Genomic DNA, 23535 nt, shown 5'->3' on the forward strand with positions numbered 1-23535 from the left:
TCATTATTGAAAGTTTGCAGCCAAATTCCATGTGTTGTATAGCTTCTGTCAAAAGTACACATATTCAGCATTATAATTAATAAAATACGAGAATAAATAATCTTTATTAAATAGTACAGGGTATTCAAAAATAATCTTTCTAACTTTGATTACGTATAAGTCAGAAATGGAGATAGATAGTAAGGTGCGGTGTGCGGCATAATGTTCACACACACTTGAAGTTTTGTTCTATACCAACATTTCCAACAAATCTTTCTTCTCTAATTTCTTTTACTTTTATCTTTGCAGGTGAGGAATTGATAAAAATGACAACCCACCAGGGGATGGCACAGTGTACGAGATGATAGATAGAGACCAGGTATGCGACCTACATCCAGCGGAACTTCCGGACGCGTTACAGATGCACACCCCTCACGTCCGACCATATGTCTGTGGTACACGACTTTAAGAATACCGGAAGTGTCACGAAGAGGACGAGTTCTGAATATCCGAGCCCGAGTGAAGCAGATGTGGACCAGGTCCAACAGGCATTTCTCCGAAGCCGAACAAGTTGCAGCTGCTGCATGCGCTTCAACCTGATGACAGGAAAAAGCGCAAAGCATTTGCAATTGAGATTTTGTGTCGCACCGACGAGGACCCAGACTTTGACAAAGGTGATGTTCTCGGGCAAAGCGTGCTTTTATGTGTCCAGGATAGTAAACCGACAGAATATGACGATATGAGGCTCAGAGAAACCCCATGTACGCCGGGAAATCGTCCAAAAGTAATCGTGTGGTGTGGTCTGCTTCATTACTGCGTGTGGGACCATTTTTCTTTGCAGAGTCGTCAATCACCACGACTCTATCTAGACATGCTGGAACAGTTTGCATTTCCATAAGTCGAACACCTGCAACCTGACACCTTGCTGCAGCAAGACGGTGTCCCTCCTCGTTGGACCGCGATCATTAGGAGGACTTTGGACGACAAATTTCCAGGTCTCTGGTTGAGTTGAATTGATTTTGAGTTTAACGTCCCGTTCAGCAGCGAGGCTATATGAGACATGGACCTTCTGATTAACGTGGAATCCGAATCAATTGAACTCCTTCCGGGAATCGAACCCGGATTTCCCACGCCAAAGACGCGTACGCTAACCGCTTAGCCACGAAGGAGCTCTTCCAGGTCTCTGGATTGGTTGAGGATGACCTAATGCCTGGCCTCCAAGGTCTCTGGACATCATCCCACTAGATGTTTTATTTGCGGCTTTGTGAAGGATGTTGTATACAAAACCCCAGTGCAGGACCTGCAGGAACTACGAGTTCGCATCGGCACACATTTAGTTCTCTAGTTATAGTCATTTACGTATAAACGTTAATTGTTGATGATCTGATCAAATGTTTCGAACATTTCCATATGGAAAAGTAGAAAGTAGAACTTGTCTCTTTAATTTGTTTTTTCCACTATTGTACTATATATATCAATATCTCCCCCTTTATATATAACCCTTTTAGACAGTCATCTTATTTCAAATAAAATATTTACTATAACGTTCATCATAACATAACAGCACAAACTAAAGGCAAGTCATTTGCCGTAATGATTCTTTTCATAATATTGATTTGACATTTTATTTAAAATTTTCTCTATGCAATATAACCGACGTTATACTTTCTCCTTTTGAATTCTTCATGTATCTCATTTTTACATAAATATATTCGATATATTGCGCCCACTTGTGAGCAGCCCATTATTGTGTCACGGGTGAAGTCATTTCAATAAAATCATCATTTTGTAGTGTATTTAGATTCCGTAAAACACATACAGGGTCGTATCCAAAAGTTGTAGGACTATTTTTTTTAAAAATAAAATTATTGAACATTTTGGTACATCGACTTAATACTCTTCAGAATAGACCCCTTGGACATTCACACACTTCTGGTAGCAAGCCTTCCAGGTCGCGAAGGCCTTCTGGAAGTCGTCCTCCGGGATGCCGTTCAGCGCCCTCGTCATCGCAGCTTGGACTGCTTCCACCGAGTCGAAACGATGCCCCTTGAGCTGCCTCTTGATACGGGGAAACAGGAAGAAGTCCGGCGATGCCACATCAGGGCTGTAGGGGGGGTGAGGCAACGTGGAAACGCCGAATTTGGTCAGGAGATCCCTCACAATCCACGCGCCGTGGCACGGCACGTTGTCATGGTGGAGCTTCCATTTCCCCACCAGGTCTGGTCGCACGCGTGTGATCCGATTTCGCAGCCGTGTGAGCACTTCCACGTAAAATCTTGCATTTACACTCTGTCCAGGAGGTACAAACTCCTTATGGACAATGCTACGACGGTCAAAAACTGCAATCAACATCGATTTCACTTTCGATTTCGACATTCTGGCCTTCTTTTTACAGGGTGATTGTGCGGCTCATGGTATGCTCCTTGTAAGCCTGCGTAAGCATGTCCTTGATTTCGGTCCGTGATTTTCCCAGTTTGACGCAAGACTTGATGACGTACCGCTGCTCCAAATTTCGCTCCAACGCAACTGAAGACGAGGCGTCACAACAGGAGGTCACTAACACAGTGGTCCACACTCAACTAACGCACGAAGGCGACTGCCGCCGGTCGACACCTGTTCCCAAGGCTCCCCTCAATAACATCCGGCCTTACAGCCCCCCTACATTGCTCCGCGCGCGCAGGAAAAAATCAGTTCTACTACTTCTGGATACGACCCTGTATGTTTTAAAAAATGTTTCTGAGCACTAATGGGTTAATGTAACACTTGCAACGGATATAAATATCAATGTCATCGAACTCCGGAAATTCAAAGTCATGTTTCTTCAGAATAGGTTTGTAAGTATGTTCATGTTAGCTCACTGGCAGTGTGCGGAATTCCCAACCGTCAAGTATTGAATTCAAGTTCTGCACTTTTCATATTAGTAGAATTGCAAAAAAGAAATATATATATGATACAAGGAGTGGTTGCTACGAAAAATAGTTTCCGAAAAGTTTAGGAAGCCCTAAAAAGAGCTATAGGACAGGGTTGTTGGAATTTTCCCCAGTCCAAAATTCCCCAGTGGATTTTTTTTTCAATTCCCACAATAAAACCCAAAAAAGCCCACCTCAAAAAATATACTACAAAACATGGATTGCAATAATAGTCTTAATATGATTATTAGTGATTATTCATATTATGAAGAGAATCTTGTTTGTGTGCGCAACTCGGGAAAACAGTTAAACCATTTGGAACGAATTTTTGAACATACAATAGTTAGTACCTACCCTGAGCTAGGAATTTTATATTACTTTGATTTAAGACGTATCCTTGGAAAAGGAGTACAGGAAGTTAAAAATTCACGAAATATATATATATATATATATATATATATATATATATATATATACAGTAGAGCGTCGATTATCCGAACGTCGGTCAACCGAACAACCGCTTAACCGAACTGTGTACTCGCTCGCACCTGTTACTCTCCCAATCTACCGTCCATCATCCCCCTCACTCCCAAACCAAGTTTCCCACAGTAGTCGCCGCACTGAACCACCGCTGGCGGAACATTGCTTCTAATGGGGCCTTCATAAGGCGCTGCTGACCGGCCAAGCCGCCAGTCTCTGTGTTTCAACAATCAGCACACTTCTTTTTATGAATAAATTTACTGTACAGTACTTCTTTTTGGCAAATAAACATGTACAATTCGATTATCCGAACAAACCAGTTTTCCGAACACCCATGTCCCCCAATTACTTCGGATAATCGACGCTCTACTGTATATATATATATATATATATATATATATATATGTATATATATATAAAGAGTATGTCACGAGCCCTCCAAGTTAGGAAGATAAATCTAAGTACATAAACTCATTAAAAATAAATTGGCATGGACATTTTTGTGTTGCAACATTTTTGAAAATTTTCGTTTTAAGGGGAGGGAGTAGTTTTTCATAATTCCTTTGTTTCCATTGAAAGCAATATTGCCTGTTAGTAATCGCATCACAGGGAAACGGTTGAACAGTTTGAAATGAGTTTTAGAATCTACTTCAAGCTTGGATATTTCATGTAACTTTTCTTAAAGGGCGTATCCTAAAAGAGAAAGGGGTTAAAAATTAATGCCAGAAAAAAAATTATCTTACTACACTTTCATTGAAATGCGTATCCTAAAGAGTAGAGGAGGCTCAAACATTTTCCTTGAACCTAATTCTCCCCGTACAAAAAACGGGCACTTCAGCTAGTGTGGAATCAAAAGTAAAGCGGCTGCAGTTCCTTTGTTTCTGTTACACACTTGTGTATTAATATAAACAGATAAATTGTCTTTCTCCATGTGTCAGTTAATTACAAATCGAGAACGCTTCACTTGAAAAAGGAAATTACTAAAGATACATCTACATCTTCTCAACATGAACGGCAATCAGATCTCCTAAAACTCCCTAATTCTTCTTGCGTATCTGATGGAGAATGTGAAACACAGTACAATCGTATGTCACAAAACCCTTTTAATCGTAAAATCTATTGTAAGAAATCAAATTGGCAACTGAAAATGAGAAAAATCCATTTCCAACATTTCAGTTCTTTAAAAAGTTTTCTTTTAGAAAAACAACATCCATTCAATAAAGTCATTTTTTTTTATCTCTGGCTACTGAACTTCAGGTACTATGTCAGTATTTTCCTGGTGTATTTTGAGTGAAACTCAGGACGGCTGGCTCAAGGATTTAAATCATCAGTGTAAGAGGGGATTTTATTCCTATTCTATATTACATAAGATTATCTACCTCTTTGTTACTCTAGAACACTATGTACTTCCTTCCCTCTAGAAATCGAAATATAAGCGAGTGTCAATGGTGTGTCTCACAAAACGCGTATGGGACTTCACGGATTGCTTGTGCATTATTTTTCCCCTTCCTTTTTTGTTATTTCTCAGTTTAGTTCAATGTTTTATGATTATGCACCGGGGTTAAGGGAGACTGGCATGCTATGAATCATAATAGTGGCACGACGAAAGTGGTAGGAAACGGGAGAACCCCGAGAAAACCCATGCACACGATATTTGTCCACCACAAAGTGCACTTGGCGGAAGCTGAGATCGAACTAGGAACCCGCGCCAGACGTGAACTACCGTGATTCCACAAGGGAATTCCAGTTTCACATGTAGAGTAGAACATAAATGCTTAAATGGTATATAAAGTAGGAATATGGTTTTAAATATGCGTACAAAATTTAATAAAACCCAATAAAACCCAATTTTACCCTATAAAATCGACTGGGCTGGGTTTTTTAAAAAAGCCATGGGTTTTTCACAACCCTGCTGTAGGGTGAGCAAACTAATATTGTGTCCAAGACCTTTCTGCATTTATTACACGTTTCATTCTTCTGAGTATGAAATCTATTAGATGCCCGACAAATTTATCTCTTTCTCCTACCTCTAGCCATGCCTCGGAAGCAAGTCATCACAGCTTATCCCGAGTTCTTGAATCTGCCTCGGAACAACTGTCCCTTAAAGTACGCTTCACTCTGTCCACATTATTTTCATGGGATTGAGGCCTGCTCCGCGAGGCTGCAAGTCCATTATATTAATCTTTGGTTGCCCTGAGAACCATTCCCGAACAACACGGAAAATATGTATTAGGGATTGGTCTTGCTGGAACTGAATGACACCATGATCTTACGCATAATGTTGAAGTATTGGGAACTGTCCAGGTGCCCTTAAATTTTGTGAAGCTGCCCTACATCATGACTAGAAATCCAACCCAACATGAAATAGATACATGACCACTATGATTGCAAGGAGTCACATATCCAAGTCATATAGGATGCCCCTCGGACGATACACAAAACGGCGCCCCTTCATTCGATATTGTGAATATGAATTCACCTGAGAAAATTATGTTTTCCACTTGCGATCCACATTGACACGTGCAACGGGAGATGGGGTTCGTCTGACGATTCTTCCTTCACGACAGCAACCCGGCAACGTATTTCAGCATCAAGAAAGTGGGAAGCTTCCCTTAGCTATCTAGTTGAGTTGATTTTGAGTTTAACGTCCCTTTCAGCAGCGAGGCTATATGAGACGTGGACCTACTGATTAACGTGGAATACGAACCACATGAGCTCCCGCCGGGAATCGAACCTTAGCTATCTAAACGTTCCTTGTGGGACTGACCGTTCTCCATTTATTAATCTCGCATCTTCCGCCTCAGTAGACATATGAGAACCAGGAGATAGTAAATTACTAGTCTGACCTGTAGTATGTTTCAGAATCCATCGCTTGGCTGTAGAAACCGAGATACCTACTTGCCTGCCAGCTGCAGTTGCAGTATGGCCTTCCAACTCCCACAAGGTAATCACAGTTGAGAGTATGTCCAAGATTAGCAATGCTCTAAGCTGTGAGCAGCAAACAAACAAGTAACAGCTAGTAACTAGCCTGAGATTCGGTACTTGCAGGACACACGGCTTGTGGGGAACGATTTAGTGGATATTCGCGAAAGGAATCTTAAAATGGCACATTACATATAATAATAATAAAAATAGTTTTCATAAATGAATTTACCTATTAAAAAAGCAGTTTTAACAAATTGAATTGTTATACTGCTTTTACACGTATCAAACCATACATTTAAGCCTTGAAAGAGTATCTACAGGCTTCTTCTATTACGAAAACAACAGATAAAAATCAATAATATTCCTTACGCTAGCAGTAAGTTTGTTTCATTGTTATTAACCTAAACCAATCTAATCTTCATTACCTAAAATCTCTGATGTATAATAACATGGTTCACTTAACGTGACTCAATCTAGTGGTGGTTTTAGAAAGACAAATCTTGGCCACACGACTTTGGTTGTAAAAATAACTCATCGTTAAAGCCTTTGCTTTTTAAAATAGTACCACAAAGACACAGATTTGAGTTATAGCCCAGTTAAGTATTTTTCCTACTAGTCAATAAGACAACAATAAGGCCGTAAACACATCCAAAATTCTATCAGTAATGATAAGATCTTAGATGATTCCTGTGTCAATGATAAGAGTTTGCCATGCCTTTACTATTAGGTTACGGGAACCACTTGGTATGTACATAATCTCAATCGGAGACTTTCGTGACCTAAATCTCAATCGGCGACTTTTCGGGGACCATCTTCTATGCTGTACAAATAAACAATTCAAAAGCTCAACATTTTCACTGACTACTTCTTATTTTTTAAATATTTTCCCTGATTTTCGGATCATTTATTAAAATTTCCCTGACCTCTTTTAAATTCCCTGATTTTCCCTGACTTTCAAGGTTTGGCTTCTGAGGCATGGCTAGAGGTATGAGAAAGAGAAATTTGTTGCGCATCTAATAATTTCATGCTCAGAATAAATGAATTGGATTGGACCCCCTGGTCTGGCGCCTGGAACAAATGCAGCCGCCACCAAGCAATTTCATACAATTCTACGCTATCTACTCTTACGTAATCGTTCGGTAATGGCATGCTTGTACGGACGTCAATGCCAGCATCCATACAGCGCATGCCTTTACAGAGCAGCTTGAAAAGATGAAGGTGCAAATATTCGACTGATCGGTTCAAGATCTCAACCTCAACGCTATTTAACACCTTTGGGATTAGTTGGAGCATTGGTTGAGGGTTCAACCGCAACATTCCAATAACACAACTGCATTGCTTGCTATTCTGCAGAAAGACTAGACGTCAATACCCAGAGCAGTCTACCATAACCTCGTGGAAAGTCTTCCTAGAAGGGTCGAGGTTATCATCACAGTGAATGGCGCACATATGGCATACTCATTCCTTGTCAGTGCAAGCTAAGCAGGTTTTTAAGGGGTGCCTGGTCACCTGGTCATTAATGATATCCTTGCAAGGCAATCTACATGCTTGAAATTACAGGATAGGTGTAATTAAAATCAATTTGATACACAGGATTTTAAGATCACTTTGATATCTTTATAAAGTTAATGTTCTTAGCAAACAAATGGTTTTGCTGACTACTGACGAATGATACAGTTATTAGTATTTTAATGGTATCACTAACAACACATGGTATATAAAGATACATTATCGTGGCGCTGCTCCTATTTCCGCGTTCTTCCGTTCACTCACCTAGTTCTCTCATACCGCTTAACACTACCTCTGTGTCAAATTGGATCATTAGAACCGTAGCACCGTTCCTGATGCTGAAACAACATGTTCAAGTGGTAGTCATGCTGGGACCACTAGCCTGTTTTAAAATTGAGTTACTATACATCACCATTTTTTGCTATATGCCATTAGATTCACATACAAATAAAATACGTCAGTTTTATTTCTTTTCCTTTTTTTTTTTTTATGTTTCCCAAATATTCTTTGTTTTATGTCATATTAAAATTATTAGATACTCTTCACTGCCTTTTTTAAAGCAATAACACTAGTACGATGATTTTGGAAAGTAGGCATTTTGCATTTTGATGCAAATAAAATAGTAATTTTAAAATCTTTCTCAGTAGCAGCCATAAAGTTCTATGTTTTTCATTAGTATATTACTATGCCATTGATACATAGCGATCAAACTCAGGGAAGTATAATTACCATCTGCCTTTACCAAATGACACCCATATTGAATGCCTGTCAATTATGGCGTCGGAAACCGAATTCATATATTTCTGAATTATAACAAAAAATTAGAACAATCTACTTATTTATTTAAAAACACTTTGGATTGTTTAAATACTTTATATTCTGGATTTCCAATATTCTTATTATACTGCATATATTATATATTATACTGCATATTAAGCTGTGCTTTGACAAAAAAATTTGCAGTTTGGAATTAGTTTCCAACCATTTCTTTGCCGGGTATTCAATCCATGTCTACCAAAGAATCAATTGTTTGTTTTTCAGTGTTAAACGAGATCATTAGAAACATTAAACTTACGTCATACTCTTCTAAAATTTCAACTTTAAGAGTTTAACGTAATAAGCAGACTTTTATTTTCTTGCATAAAGTTCCTTCTCTTTTTTGATTATCTGATAAAACAAGAGTACCGCCAGTATGAGAACTATTAAAAACTCAGAGAACGGATATATAGTAACAGTAATACAAAATATGTATTGAGAATCAAGTAGACAAGCTCAACATCAGCCAATTGAAACGTTTTATTCTTTATATGTCCTATTTTTTTTCAAACGACGATATTTGTATTGTATCTGACTCAAAGCATAATTCTATTCTGTCATCACTATAAAACGCTTTTCTATTTTTCAACCAAAGACAGACGAATGATACTGTAAACGATGTTTTAGAAAGTGACTATTGCACTGCAAAAAAAGAAACAAAATTGGGGGGGGGGGGTCCTAATCTCGAAGAACCCCCTTTCAACGCGGTTAAGCTACAGATCAAGAATGAACAATATAACCACCAGAAACTGTTCTTGATCAGGAAGACTCTGACGTGTCAAGCGAAGAACTAATGAAAGAACTGGTTTACACTTCCGTGAAGAAAGCGAAAAAGTGTAAAAAGCTTTTTCAGGCCAGTCATTATGAATGAGGTTTTCATGGGTTTTCCTCATTCATACCAGGCAAATGCCGGGGTGGTACCTAACATATAGGCCCCAGACTGCTTCCTTCCTCCCCAATCCTTTTTTCCTTCCCTTTCCCCGGATAGTGCACTCGCCGCTGGACGTCATCCCTCAAACCTGACGCGCTAACATAGTCATAGATACCGGAAGTCCAGAAACCTGAATGCCAACTCCTAATTCAGTGAAGAAATAGGATACTTACACAGATTTCGAGGCGAATTGAAGTTAAAATGTTTACTTTGGAAAACTTAATATTTATTTCATCTATATTTTGAGGAAACGTAACGAGTAACTTTTTAAGTGTTACCGAATTTTTAACGATTATCAAAAACTAGCTCCTGGCTTAAATTTAAAAAAATTTAAAATGAGTAATTTACTCGTTATTTTTCTAGTAGATTAATTTCAATCTGGATATACAGATAAAAAAAACTCTATTTATTTTAAAACCTATAAGTCTAACATAAACACTTATATACTCCTACCATTAAGTTCACGAACAATGTCTGCCAGCTGAGATGCAACTTCTCGACGAAAATCGACAGCATCTTGAGTTTGTCTCATTCCCATTCGATGAATAATATGAGGAGTCTCCGTCTTGTAAACAACTGGAAATATAAAACACGAACAACTAAAAGCAATGTGCTTCTACAGAATATAAAATTATTATTATTATTATAATGGTCCATTTACTATAGCCACCCTTCATAATGAAAAATCAACAAGAAGATACGTCTAAGAACAAAGAACATTTGCATGCTTTTAGGACTTTTTATAAGAATGTTCCTATAATTGGGACGTAATTTCACAATAGGATTAGCAAGTTATAGAACAGACCGAAAGAAGTTTGAATGGAAGCAACTGAGAGAAGAAATTTATTTTCACATATTATATGCATACTAGACAATATTGTATCTAAAGGTTTGAATCCGATTTAAATGTTTACGTTAAGGAAGTGTTACTATAGATGAGATTAACCACTAAAATCCAGCCCAAAATACAGTAATAGAAGCTATCAATATAAAGCCTTCCTTTGAACTTCTGGCTTAAATCGAGTTCTTTACAAGAAGTCTTGGTGTATATTACGCTTCACATCCAATTCTACCTAGTGAATTATGAATGGTAGCTCTTTTGACTCTCACTTTGAAACATAATGAAAACTTACAGAAATCTCACATGTACCTATTTCAATAGCTAACAAATGCTACATACGTAGGAGCTGTCACAGTAAACTAATGGGACAACATTCTTAAGGCCTAAACGGCGTTAAGTCCTAAAAATATGGTCATAGCCCTAAATATGGTCATGGTCATAAGACTTCTCGGTTGAAAATCTCTAGAATAATCAGTGACACTTGGATGAGTGTGACATTAGACTAAAATAAACGCAAATAAGCTTGTAATTAGAAATTCATATGCCGAACTAATTTTATATCGGATAAAAAACACAATTCGACTACAAATATATTTGATAACCAATTAATCCAGATACAATATTAACAAACTAAAAAATAATATTTTAGAGAAAGTACACTCGCTGCAATGAAGGTAACTCTATTCTTTTTACTATCACAAATATAGATATCTATCACTTACTGTAAAACGAAGAGTTGTGCTTCCAGCTTTGTGAAGAATTTCCATATCCTTTTCATAAATAATTGTCCGATATGAATTTTAAAAATATTTGGACATTTGCTAATCACAAGGGGTACGAAGTTTTCACAAATAAGAAACAATAGATCTCTGCTATGGCGTAACTTGTGAATGAAAAGTTTGAGACAACCGTTAAGAACATAAACTGATCATCTGACTGGCAAAATTATCAGCTGCTCTCTTTTCGAAAAGAACGGCTGACAGAAAATAGAATCCTAGGTCTTTTACGTTGAGATTCTCAACTTTCACTTACTCTTTTCTGAAGAGAGGTAGAGAATACTGAAAAACTCAAGAAAATTAAATGGGGCATGTTAAACCATTCTAGTAAGCAACCTTAATCGTAATGTTATTTGTTAGAGTGCTATGTATTAAACAGAACAACAAAATTCACTTTTCTGGAAGTTGTAAATATTGTGATATACGAGCCAGGCAGTCCCATTTAGAAATACAGGGTTTGTCCGGAAAGTAATAGGACTGAGTCGATTTTTAAAAAAATATTGAGCCAATCGTTACAATTCTTTAAAAACTTTCAAAATAGGCTCCTTCTGCGTCGATGCAGCGCTGCCAGCGCGATTTCCAAGCATTGAAGGCGTCACGGAAGTCATTCTCCGGAATAGCCTTGAGAGCCGCGGTGCAAGCTGCTTGGATCCCCTCTGTCGTCTCAAAATGCTTGCCTTTCATCGGGCGTTTCAGGCGAGGAAACAAAAAGAAGTCCGGGGGGCCACATCTGGGCTGTAGGGCGGCAGCGGAAGCGTTGGGATGCCGGCCTTGGTCAGGTAGCTGTTCACAAGAAAGGCGATGTGAGCCGGGGCCTTGTCGTGGTGCAGCTTCCAGTCGGCTCCGGTGTCTGATCGGACCCGATTGACCCTTCGTTTGAGTCTCTTGAGCACTTCCACGTAAAACTTAGCGTTGACGGTTTGTCCAGGAGGAACAAATTCATGGTGGACGATGCCTTTGATGTCAAAAAAGACAATGAGCATCGTTTTCATTTTGGATTTGCTCATTCTTCCCTTTTTTGGGCGAGGAGACGCCAGCGTGTGCCACTCGGAAGATTGCCTCTTTGTCTCGGGATCATACTCAAAGATCCATGATTCGTCACCTGTGATTACGTTATTCAAAAATTGGGGGTCACTTTCACACATGTTCAAATTTTCTTGGCACAATTCCACTCGCCGCAATTTCTGGTCGTCAGTGAGCACTTTTGGGACAATCTTCGCGCACACCTTGCACATGTTCAAATGCTCCGTCACAATTTCATGAACCACAGTTTTTGGTAAATTTAACATCTGGGCAATTAAACGAATACTTAGTCGACGGTCTGAGTTCAAAACTTCGCGCACACGAGTCACATTGTCGGTGTTTGTCGAAGTCGAAGGTCTTCCAGCACGGTCTTCATCGGCGACCTCTTCCCGGCCCTCCGAAAAGGCCTTGTGCCACCTAAACACACCACTTCTTGCTAAAGCATCATCTGGATAAGCCTGCCTGATCATATCAAACGTCTCTGTCGCAGATTTACCGAGTTTAACACATAATTTAATCGCGTACCTCTGCTCTAACGAACGCTGCATTTTCGGCTTGCACCACTCACAGAAACACGTCGCGCGAAAAAGCCTGTCCTGACTCTCCGTGTGCTCGGAGACAACTGACCAGCCGCTCGTTCGTTAGCTAGGAACGCCCTCTACCGGATCCAGTCGGTGCACGCACGCTCCGAAGTACAGTAATGGCGGAATAAAATCAGTCCTATTACTTCCCGGACAAACCCTGTAGCTTGCTTCGGGGCAGGGTGAGAACTAATAGGGGAAACACATCCTACACCAAACGTGTCCTTTTGTTGCAACTGAAGACTCGCTCTAGAAAACAATGTAAGTGCCACCGTGAAATTGTTTCACTTATTTAATTTTTTGAATACGTTTATGCCTTAGTTAGATTTTCATACTTGGTTATATGCTAGGTTGTAGTTCTAAACAATAGTATTTTCTATCTTTTTGACATTTGGGCACAATTTACCATCTTTTGTCTCTACTGTTACAGTAACTTTTGTGGTTGGCACTTACATTGTTTTCTACAGCGAGTCTTCAATTATCATCATTAATGAAATAAAAGGTACATATTTACACAAACAGTTATCACGACATATTTAATAAATGCCAATTCTGGAGAAAGTGGCTAGAAGAAGGGCTCTGAGCTTTCCATTCAGTGTTATAATGTAGAGCTGGACAGTCATACTCACATTACCGTACTTTCAGAGATGTTTTTACTAGAATTATAATTACGTCTATTATAGTAAGGTTCGAGATGTAGATATGGAGAAGGATGGAAAAATCAACTGGAAAGAGAAATAATGAAGTTCTGAGAAGGGTGAATGAAGAAAGAAGAATATTGAAGTTGATAGCTAAAAAAAATAAATAAATGAATAAAAATTAAAAAAAAATGGTTAGAACATTGTCTAAGGATGAATTGCCTTATAAGAGATACTTTGAAAGGATTAGTTTCTGAAAGGAGAAAGAGGGAAAGAAGAAAGTGTCAGCTCCTAGACGATATGAAGATTGAAAATTCTGATGCCTTAACAGAAACTAAAGCTGAAAATAACAATGAATGGAGAAAGATTGGTTTGCTGTAAGGACCTGTCAATGTGGCAGAACACCGATGATAATAGTAAGGTTATAGTCATGCTCATAATAAAATGTGTAGAATTTGTCGTCTTCATCACGATACATAGTAACGCCCTCTTTTTGGGCAAGAGAATTAGGGTTATTTATGCGTTATATTGATATTCTAGGAAAATATACATACGAATACAGCAAAGAATTGTTTCGATTTACAAATTTTGGTTGAACGTAATTTCGAATGCATTGGAAATGACGAATTGCTTAAAATATTATTATTATTATTATTATTATTATTAATAGCAGTAGTATAGAAGAAGATGCAGAAAATTAGGAACAATTTCACAATTGGCAGGAAACAATACTAAGGATTTGCCTTACGTTTTCAGCAATTGTATGCTAAACACGTTATGTTCCCAAACGGTACGAATCAAGGTTGATACGGCTGACGTCATTTTGAAGACATGTTGTTGGTATCTAATCTTTCTATAGCGCGTGCAATGAAAAGTCGTCTCAACTCTAAGATCGAGACAAATTGGATATTTTTCATGTTATCAATATAGGAAATGATACGAAATTCCTTAATTAACACCGAGAACCCCCAACTTGTGAAACTGACACTTAAACCACTACTCAGTGTTAAGTAGCAGAAAAGAAGACTCAATATGAAATGTATTGAGCAAATTGCACTCTTCTACGATTCTAATGTTATAATAACGACGAAACACTCTGATTTCGGTCATGATAAAATAATAAAGTGTTATGTAGAAACAATAATCCAGAAAGCTCAATTTTAAATTAAAAAGCAAAGACATACCACACACGTAAGGACATGGAGGACAAAATGGTCTTTAGAGGAGTTCGAACCCTTAATTGGCACTCTCCTTGACTGCAATGTGGTGCCTCAGACCACTGTACTATTTGTGCATGCCAAACAACGGAACATGAATAAATGTATGTTGTAACATGTCGATGAAACGCAAACGTCCCAATGCAAGTAATATTAAAGGGAAAAAGGAAAAAATTAGTGGGCTCTTGAAAGGCACTGAAAGGTTATCTGAGATTCCTTTTTTATGGCAGCCGTTCTCTTCAAAAAGAGAGCAGCTCATAATTTACTGGTTAAACGTCGGACGATCAGTTTATATTCTTAAAGGTTGTTTTAAACCTTTCATTCACACGTTACAACACAGCAGAGATCTATTGTTCTTATTTGTGGAAATTTCGTGCCCCTTTTCATTAGCAAATTACCAAATAGTTTAAAAATTCATAGTGGACGATTATTTACGAAAAGGTGAAAAGGATATGGAAATTCTTCATAAAGCTGGGAGCACAACTTTCCGTTTTACAGTAAGTGATGGATATCTATATTTGTGACAATAAAGAAAATAAGGTTACCTTCATTGCAGTTAGTGTATTTTATCTAAAAATATATTTTTTTTAATTTGTCATTATTATATGATTAATTGATTATCAAATATATTTGCAGTAGAGATGTATTTTATCTGATAAAATAAGTTTGGCATATAAATTTCTAATTACATGCTTATATGCATTCATTTCAGTCTTATTTCACACCCACCCAAGTGTCACTGATGATTCTAGAGATTTTCAACCGAAAAATCTTATAAGTATTTGGTTTACAATTAAAAGTTAAAAAAAAAAAAAAAATAGGCAATAAACATGAAAGCATTAATTTGAAAGTTACATGTGTAACAAATATTGCATTTTTAATCATTTTATTATATCTTCGTGCTTTTTTTTTTTTTTTTTTTTTTTTTAATTTGAGATCGAGTTGCGAATTCTCGATCTTCAAGCTTCACAAATTCTTTACAAGAGTCAGTGCCTCACCACGCTCGGCTACCCTCGGCGTAAGTACTTCTTGCAACTAGTGTCTATATAAAGAACGGAGAGAAAATGCAATTCCCTCTGTACAGATCTCTGAGAATCGTGTTGTGATTGGACTTAGTCTCTGAAAGGAATTCTAGCTTTTCGTGAAACGAAGTGTGCAACTTTAACCTAAGAGTGAGAAATATAACGTTCAATTGAGCTAAGAAAGTAACTCTGCCGTAGCTGGTTCTAAGTCAGTATGAGAAAAGAGGAAGGTTAGTGTGGCAGGTATAACAAGATTGATGAACCACACTGTAAAAAAAAAAAAAGCTAAAATGCCAGCCGTACCCAGGCTTAGATGGTAGAGCGACCAGAGTACTAGGGAGTTGAGGGCTAGAAACTTACACTCACCGAAAGAGCATCTGATCATGGCAAAAATACAACGTACCCAGGGTTAGACAAATACGTAACTACGTTTTTATACTAATTTTTAGGGCGCAGAATAAAATAGAAATTTAAATTATTTGTAAATAGTGTCGCGAGAAAAATTATCTAAAAATTGTAATCCCTGAACTACCGCTTATGTCAATAGTAAAAGCGTCCACGCTTGGATACATTTGTAATTGCACTTTTTATACTGATTTGAGAACGCTGAGTCCAAAGAAACTATTTTTAAAGGGGACCACTTAATAAAATTCTTTGAAATCACTTTTGTTGGCTTAAATAATGCATGTAATCCGGAGTGCTATTTTCTTGTCTCATTTGCAAATAACTGCATATACAAATTGATAATAAGCCTGCAAACTGATATGCCACAAAAACGATCATTCATTTGAAAAACTCACATGATCCTTGCTATTTGATCACTATGAGTACATCAACTCAGGACAGGCCGAAGATATTTTATCCGCGCAATACGACGTGTATGGCGCCAAAGGGAGTAGGTACGTCAGTAAAGGTGGGCATGCGCATATACTAAAATTTTCTTACAAACCACATTCACTACTGATAACGAACTTAACATGTGAACTCTCCTGAAGGTAAAGAAATACTGCTGTTGATTGAGATTTCAATTCGTGAATAGTAAGGTGATGTAAATGTAAAATATATAAACAATGAAAAAAAAAAAAAAACTTCACTCATTTCCACAATCCACAGCATCACTGGTTAAGACAGTCTAACGAAGGGAATATAGCACGGATATGTAGTATCCAGTGACTAGTAGGCATCCCTCTGACAACACCACTTAGTCTAAGATACGTGAATTTCTAAATTGGAAACCAGTTATTGAACACACTTCATTGTAATACCAAGAGTATAAAAGTAACAGAACACTTACCAATATAAAACAGAAAACAGGAAAAAAATAAAGCCAAGAGGGAAACAGAAAACACTTTGAAGAGGCGGATACCATTCTTTTGTTTTGTCCAGTTTTTTCTCATTCTGACTATTTTCTAAACTCCTTCATCCCTTCAGTATGCGGATTGTAATCCTTTCTTCATAAATGTACTATCTGAAAGAAAGAAAGAAATGAGATTACCTTCTGACAAGCAACGTACAGAACAAGGCAGGATCAGATCCGACTCACTTCTCCCAGAGGACACATAATAGAAAAGAAAAAAAAATGCCAAATTGGAGTTCCCCCATCCAGAAACACCGGAGATATGCTCCGCAACATAAAGCACCACGCGACAATATGATATAAGGTAAACGTCGCAAGATACCCCTTTATGTCGAAAACAGAAAGGATGGGCAGCACCAGGATGATATCAAGATATTTGATATGGTATTACAACGACTTGGCGGCCATCTTGAAAGCCGCGATCTTGGATATAGCGTAAGGTATTGAAATGAGAAGCGGAGTGTGTGATATATCAATGTAAGGTAAAATGAAAAATTAAAACCAATGATGTAACCGTGAAAAACATATGTGTAATGGTGTGGACGGGACGAAGTGTGGAAGACTCGGGCTAAACAAACGTGTATTCGAAGGACAGAATAATAGGGCAATACCTTACGACAATGGTACGCGACAAGTAACTGCAACAGTGTCTGTGTATGAAAGTGCATCCGCCTTGACAGATTATGCCTTCCGAGGATATTGTTATTCCGTTTGGGATAGTGAAAACCACAGTTGCAACCCTCGATACGAGCGCTCGTTTGGAGACTACATAAACTACAAAGGACTATCTCTTATGGAACAACAATTCGGCAACTCGTTCCGGAATGTAGGAGATATCATCTTGGATTGGTGATCAAAAGCACGACCTACTGGGATTGAAGCCCACTCCTGGAACACGTTTTGTACGTTTCTTGTTCAATTTTCTTGCTGTTTTATGTAGACAAAGGGCATTTCGGCCCACGTTTGTTTAAACACTATCAAAAACAAAGTGTGTACGGATGAGAAAACCCAGCCATTTTCTAGCTTACATTTCTTTACGAATGTTTCTTTTCCTTTGCGCGATTTGCTACACTGTTCTGCGACGGTCCCAAACAGTCACAATATCAGGGAAAAGCAGCGTTTTGCATTGACTCAATGAATTCCATTTCCCTTGTTCAAGATGATATCTCCGGACCGAGCTGCCAAATTGCTGTTCCATAAGTTCAAGATGATATCTCCGGACCGAGCTGCCAAATTGCTGTTCCATAAGATATAGTCCTTTGTAGTTTATGTAGTCTCCAAACGAGCGCTCGTATCGAGGGTTGCAACTGTGGTTTTCACTGTCCCAAACGGAATAACAATATTCTCGAAAGGCATAACCTGTCACGGCGGATGCACTTTCATGCACAGACACTGTTGCAGTTACTTGTCGCGTACCATTGTCGTGGGGTCTTGCCCTATTATTCTGTACTTCGAATACACGTTTGTTTAGCCCGAGTCTTCCACACTTTGTCCCGTCCACACCATTACACATATGTTTTTCACGGTTACATCATTGGTTTTCCTTCTGCATTTTACCTTACATTGATATATCACACACCCCGCTTCTCATTTCAATACCTTACGCTATATCCAAGATCGCGACTTTCAAGATGGCCGCCAAGTCGGTGTTATACCATATCAAATATCTTGATATCATCCTGGTGCTGCCCGTCCTTTCTGTTTTCGACATAAAGGGGTATCCTTGCGACGTTTATCCAGGGCCGGCACGAGAGAGGGTCGAGCCCTGCCACCGCCCAGGCGGCAAAAATTGAAAAGGAAAAGAATACTATCAAAATATAATGCTTCGTAATGGGCCCACATGGAAAAATAAAATTGTGTTCATCTGAGAATATAATTGAACTTACTTCACTCACATAGGAAAATACTCACTCAGGAAATTCAGAGCATTTTTCCACATTTTTAATTATCAAAACAGGTATCGTTCAATATTTTCCTTGCAGCGACGTAGATAAGATTTTCAGCTAGGGTGGATAAGATTATCAAGGTATATTTTATATGTTTTTCTATTCAACAATGTTCTAACGCTCCACTCCAAGTATGCAAAAGGTACACTCGCACTTGAGGCCCATGGGAGGACCAAATAAATACCACCATTACTTAGGAAAAGATTTCCAAACAGGAATTATTCAAATTCTTAGTGAACAAATAAAAAGTAAAATGCTATCTTTGTTGAGAGTTGCAAAATATTATAGTATAATACTAGACTGTACGCCAGATATTTCTGGTACCGAGCAAATGACAATAATCGTTCATGTAGAAATTATGTACAGTAATGGAGAATGCCCTGTAAAAATTTGAGAACACTTTCTTGGTTTCGTAGCGGTAACATACACCACTAGTCTAGGACTGACAGAAGTAATAATTAAACATATAAAGGAAATTAACATTCCTATCGAAGACATAAGGGGCCAAGGATATGACAACGTTTCCAATATGAAAAGCAAATATTCAGGTATTCAGAAGAGAATTTTAGAAATAAATTCTCGAGTCTTCTATGTTCTTTGCAATAGTCATTCACTAAACCTTGTCGTTAATGATGCAGCCACAACATTTCAGTACGCCGTTCCATTTTTTGTAGTTAAAAAAGTTAGAATTTTTTCCTGCATCGGTTCAACATTGGGCCATACTAAAGGAGCATATTAGCAGTCTCACTTTAAAACCATTGAGCACCACAAGATGCGAGAGCCGAATTGATGCTCTGACTCCATTTAGATATGAGTCCCTCGTATCAAACAGGGAAAGTTTATGATGCCTTACTTCAAATAAGTAATGGCAATAGAATAGATAGAATGGTCGCCGTCGATGCTCTGTGTATAGAAAACCAGCTGCATAACTTTCCTTTCCTTTACTCACTAGTTATTTGGTATGATTTTTTACTCCACATAAACATAGTAATTAAAAGTCTCCAAAGCATTGATTCTCGTGTGTTGGATGCAGTTGAGGTTTCCCGACAATATATCTGAATACTTTGAGAGGAGCAGAAATGATGCAAAGTTTCAATCTTACTTAGTTGATGTGATGGAGTTGTCATCAGCATTATACATGGATGACCCACGGATAGGTAATACAGTGCAAGCTCGAAGTCGAAAGAGGAAGAGAGAATTTCAGTACGAGGCAGAGGATGAAGCTATTGAAGATCCACAAACAAGATACAAGAGCGACTTTTATTACTAAGTTCTAGACGTGATTGTGTTAGCTTTAAGAGAAAAGTTTGAGCTACTTAAACATCACATCGAGTATTTCGATTTTCATTACGATATAAGTAATCTTAAAGATATGTCACCTGAATTTTTGTCTGAAAAGGTACTGAACTTGCCGGCATTTTAACACACGAAGAATCGAAAGATATTAACCCGAGTGATTTGAAAGACGAACTAAAAGTGTTATCCGCTACAATTAAGCGTAAAAGTTCAACAGAAGAAACTTTAAAGTTAATTAAGGAATATGACTTTACTCCCAATGTTAGTGTTGTACTTAGGATTTTGTTAACCTTACCGGTAACCGTCGCAAGTGGAGAAAGAAGGTTTTCGAAACTTAAGCTTATTAAAAACTATCTACGTCTTCCATGTCTGAAACACGCTTAAGTGGCCTAGCGATTATATCAATACAACACGAATTGGCTGAAACATTGGACTACGCGAATGTTATACAGAAATTTGCTCATATCAAAGCAAGAAAAGTTTCTTTCAATTAAGGTATGTTAAATTCATGTATTATTATTGTGTTCTAGTACATCATAAGGTTTAGGCCAATCACTTAGTTTTGCCGTAATAGTTGATTCACTATTATTTTCATGCTCCATACTCTATTGGAAACACCTTTGGCGTAGGAGACCCAGGTTCGATTCCTGGTGGGAGCTCATGTGGTTCGGATTCCACGTTAATCAGTAGGTCCACGTCTCATATAGCCTCGCTGGCGAAAGGGACGCTAAACTAAAAATCAACTCAATCAATCAACTCTATTGGAAACACCTTTTGATATAAAATAAGTTTAAAAATTTTAATTCTTAGTTGTGACTAAATAACTTTTTTTTTTTTAATTTTATTTTCTGTATGCGCTGCTGTATATCACAGGTATACAGCGAAATTAAGCATACTGAATATTGTGTTATATATGGAATCGTTTAAATATTACGTAATCATTCGAGAGAGGTAGTTCAATTTTTTGTTTACTTTTCCATTTCATACATGTTTATAAACGGGGCATCCTACTTTTTCGTGACACTTGAACGTTTTCTGTCAAAATAAGGCTGTGGGTTAAAGAGGCGGCATGTGAAAGTACCGCCCAGGGCGGCAAAACTGCTAGCGTCGGCCCTGCTTTTCTCATATTGTCGCGTGGTGCTTTATGTTGCGGAGCATATCTTCGGTGTTTCCGGATGGAGGCAACTCTAATTTGGCACTTTTTCTTCTTTTCTATTATGTGTCCTCTGGGCAAAGTTTGAGTCGGATCTGATCCTGCCTTGTTCTGTACGTTGCTTGTGAGATTTTTTTTAACACAAATAAAAATTATGACAAGTTACTGATAAATTTTACAAGTATGCAAGATTAAACAAATATGAAAGATGAATTGAAAGTATTTCAACATACTTTTATTTTGAAACCTGAGGAGAAAATGAGAAATTTTATGGAATATAGTAGTAGAGGGAAGAGTTGCAACTTGTAGGGTACACCGCGACCATGAGCGCCAACTTGAGTGCAAGTTCGAAATTTAAAATGGAAAGGGGGCTTGTCGCACATCAAGTAACACTATCCTGAGCTTCGAAATCCAAAGTTTTAGTTCTTTCATATCTTGTACGGTTTGACATTATGAACACTGAGAGTTTTAAAACTTTTATTGTTATTGACAATATTTCTTAGTATTGCAAATGATTTAAAATGTCTCTGATAAAGGAATAGAAGACAAAAGTCACCCTAATGACCAGTGAACGCAGTCTTAGAGACATTGTAGAGAACTACAAGAGACGGTACCCCAGACAGATATACAGTTTCACAACACGCTCTAGTACATGATCGCCAATTTTTTTCAACAACTGTGGAAGATAGGGCACGTAGCGGGCGACCAAAGACTGCCACCAATGAGATGACAATGATGGCCCTAGCATCATTTGTGCAGAGTCCAGAACTCAGTATTCATCATCTTTCACCGGCAAATGGTATTAACCAGTCCTCCATTGTCCAAATATTGCATATAATCGGTGCCATCCTAGTACCCTGTACATGGAACATAAACTAAATGAGGATGACCGACGGGCAGAGTTCTGCACGTGGGCTACAAACTAACATGAACTGGATTCCTTTTTTTTACATGCGGCATACTATTAAGCGAAGAGGTCTATTTCTGTTTGAATCGAGAGACAACAGGTGACGGTATGTGTTCTACATTCACGAATTCGAAAATTTCGTTTTGCACAGAAATGAACCAGCCAGTGTATGACAGATTAAGTAGAATTGTTTATTTTATTTTAATCCTTTCTGTACATAGATGTTGCAGAAGACCAAGCACATAGGATACGTCAGAAAATAATACATCAAATTACAAAGATAATAAAAAGTAAAAAAGTAAAATAAAACACCAAAAGAAAATTTAGATTACAATCGGTAACAAAATAACAGTAGCAAAGAATACACCTAAATACGAGGATTGTTCCGAAATTAATGCCTGTTTTTTGTGTTGACTTTATATGTCCGTGCTAGATGCCGTTGGTGTAGTGCTAATGCTTGAACCTTCCTCTTTTATTTGCAGCTGGTCCCATTGTTCTGCGGTAGTTGGCGCCAGCATAGGAGTGTTCCAAAATGGAGCCTGATATGGACATGCGTATAAAACAACGATGTGTGATTGAATTTCTCACTGCTGAAGGAATTGCGCCGATTAAAATCCATCGACGCTTGATAAAGATTTACGGAGACGATACAACACACGTGAGCAATATGAGGCGATGGTTACGACATTTTCAAGGTGGTGAAAAGGGTGTTCACAACAAACCACGGCCCGGTCGAACCTGCACAGCTGTCATCCATCGCAATGAAGAGCGTCTTGATCAACGCATCCGTGCTGATCGCCGGATAACGACCAGAGAATTGTGTACAAAGCTGAATGTCGGCTGTAATGCCTTGGAAAAAATGCTGAAACATCTTGGTTATCGCAAAGTCTGTGTGAGATGGGTGCCGCGGATGCTTACAGAAGATCACAAAACTCAGCGAATGGAAATTTGTCTGGACCTGCTGGACCAATGCGAAGCTGAACGTCACAATTTTCTGGATAGCATCGTCACTGGAGATGAGACGTGATGTCATCACCACAAGCCGGAATCCTCAGCTGGTTCCGATTTTTACAAGCGTGGCATACAGGCTCTGGTTCATCGCTAGCAAGAGTGCGTGGCACGTGCTGCCTAGATGGCCATCATAAATCCTACTGTATCAGAAAAGAGTTCAGTTTTCTTAAGCCAGGCAGTTGATTGTCGTTTATCTATGTTATTATTTATATTGCGAT

The 23535-nt window shown here is 38.2% G+C and overlaps 1 protein-coding gene across 7 annotated transcripts in view; it reads right to left on the reverse strand.

Annotated features, from left to right (window-relative positions):
• Positions 1-23535, reverse strand: part of LOC145690593 (uncharacterized) — a 516851-nt gene that overhangs the window by 71052 nt on the left and 422264 nt on the right. For all 7 annotated transcript variants that reach the window (XM_081765636.1, XM_081765633.1, XM_081765635.1 and 4 more), the window contains exons 2-3: positions 16942-17115; positions 10003-10125 (exon numbers count right to left, since the gene is read on the reverse strand). In XM_081765636.1, the coding sequence (XP_081621762.1) occupies positions 10003-10125; positions 16942-17044 (226 nt within the window). In that variant the 5' untranslated portion in view covers positions 17045-17115. The remainder of the gene's footprint in view (positions 1-10002; positions 10126-16941; positions 17116-23535) is intronic.

This window comes from Thermobia domestica, chromosome 7 (genome assembly GCF_964235325.1).
Source record: "Thermobia domestica chromosome 7, izTheDome1.hap1.1, whole genome shotgun sequence".
Classification (NCBI taxonomy): Eukaryota; Metazoa; Arthropoda; class Insecta; order Zygentoma; family Lepismatidae; genus Thermobia; species Thermobia domestica.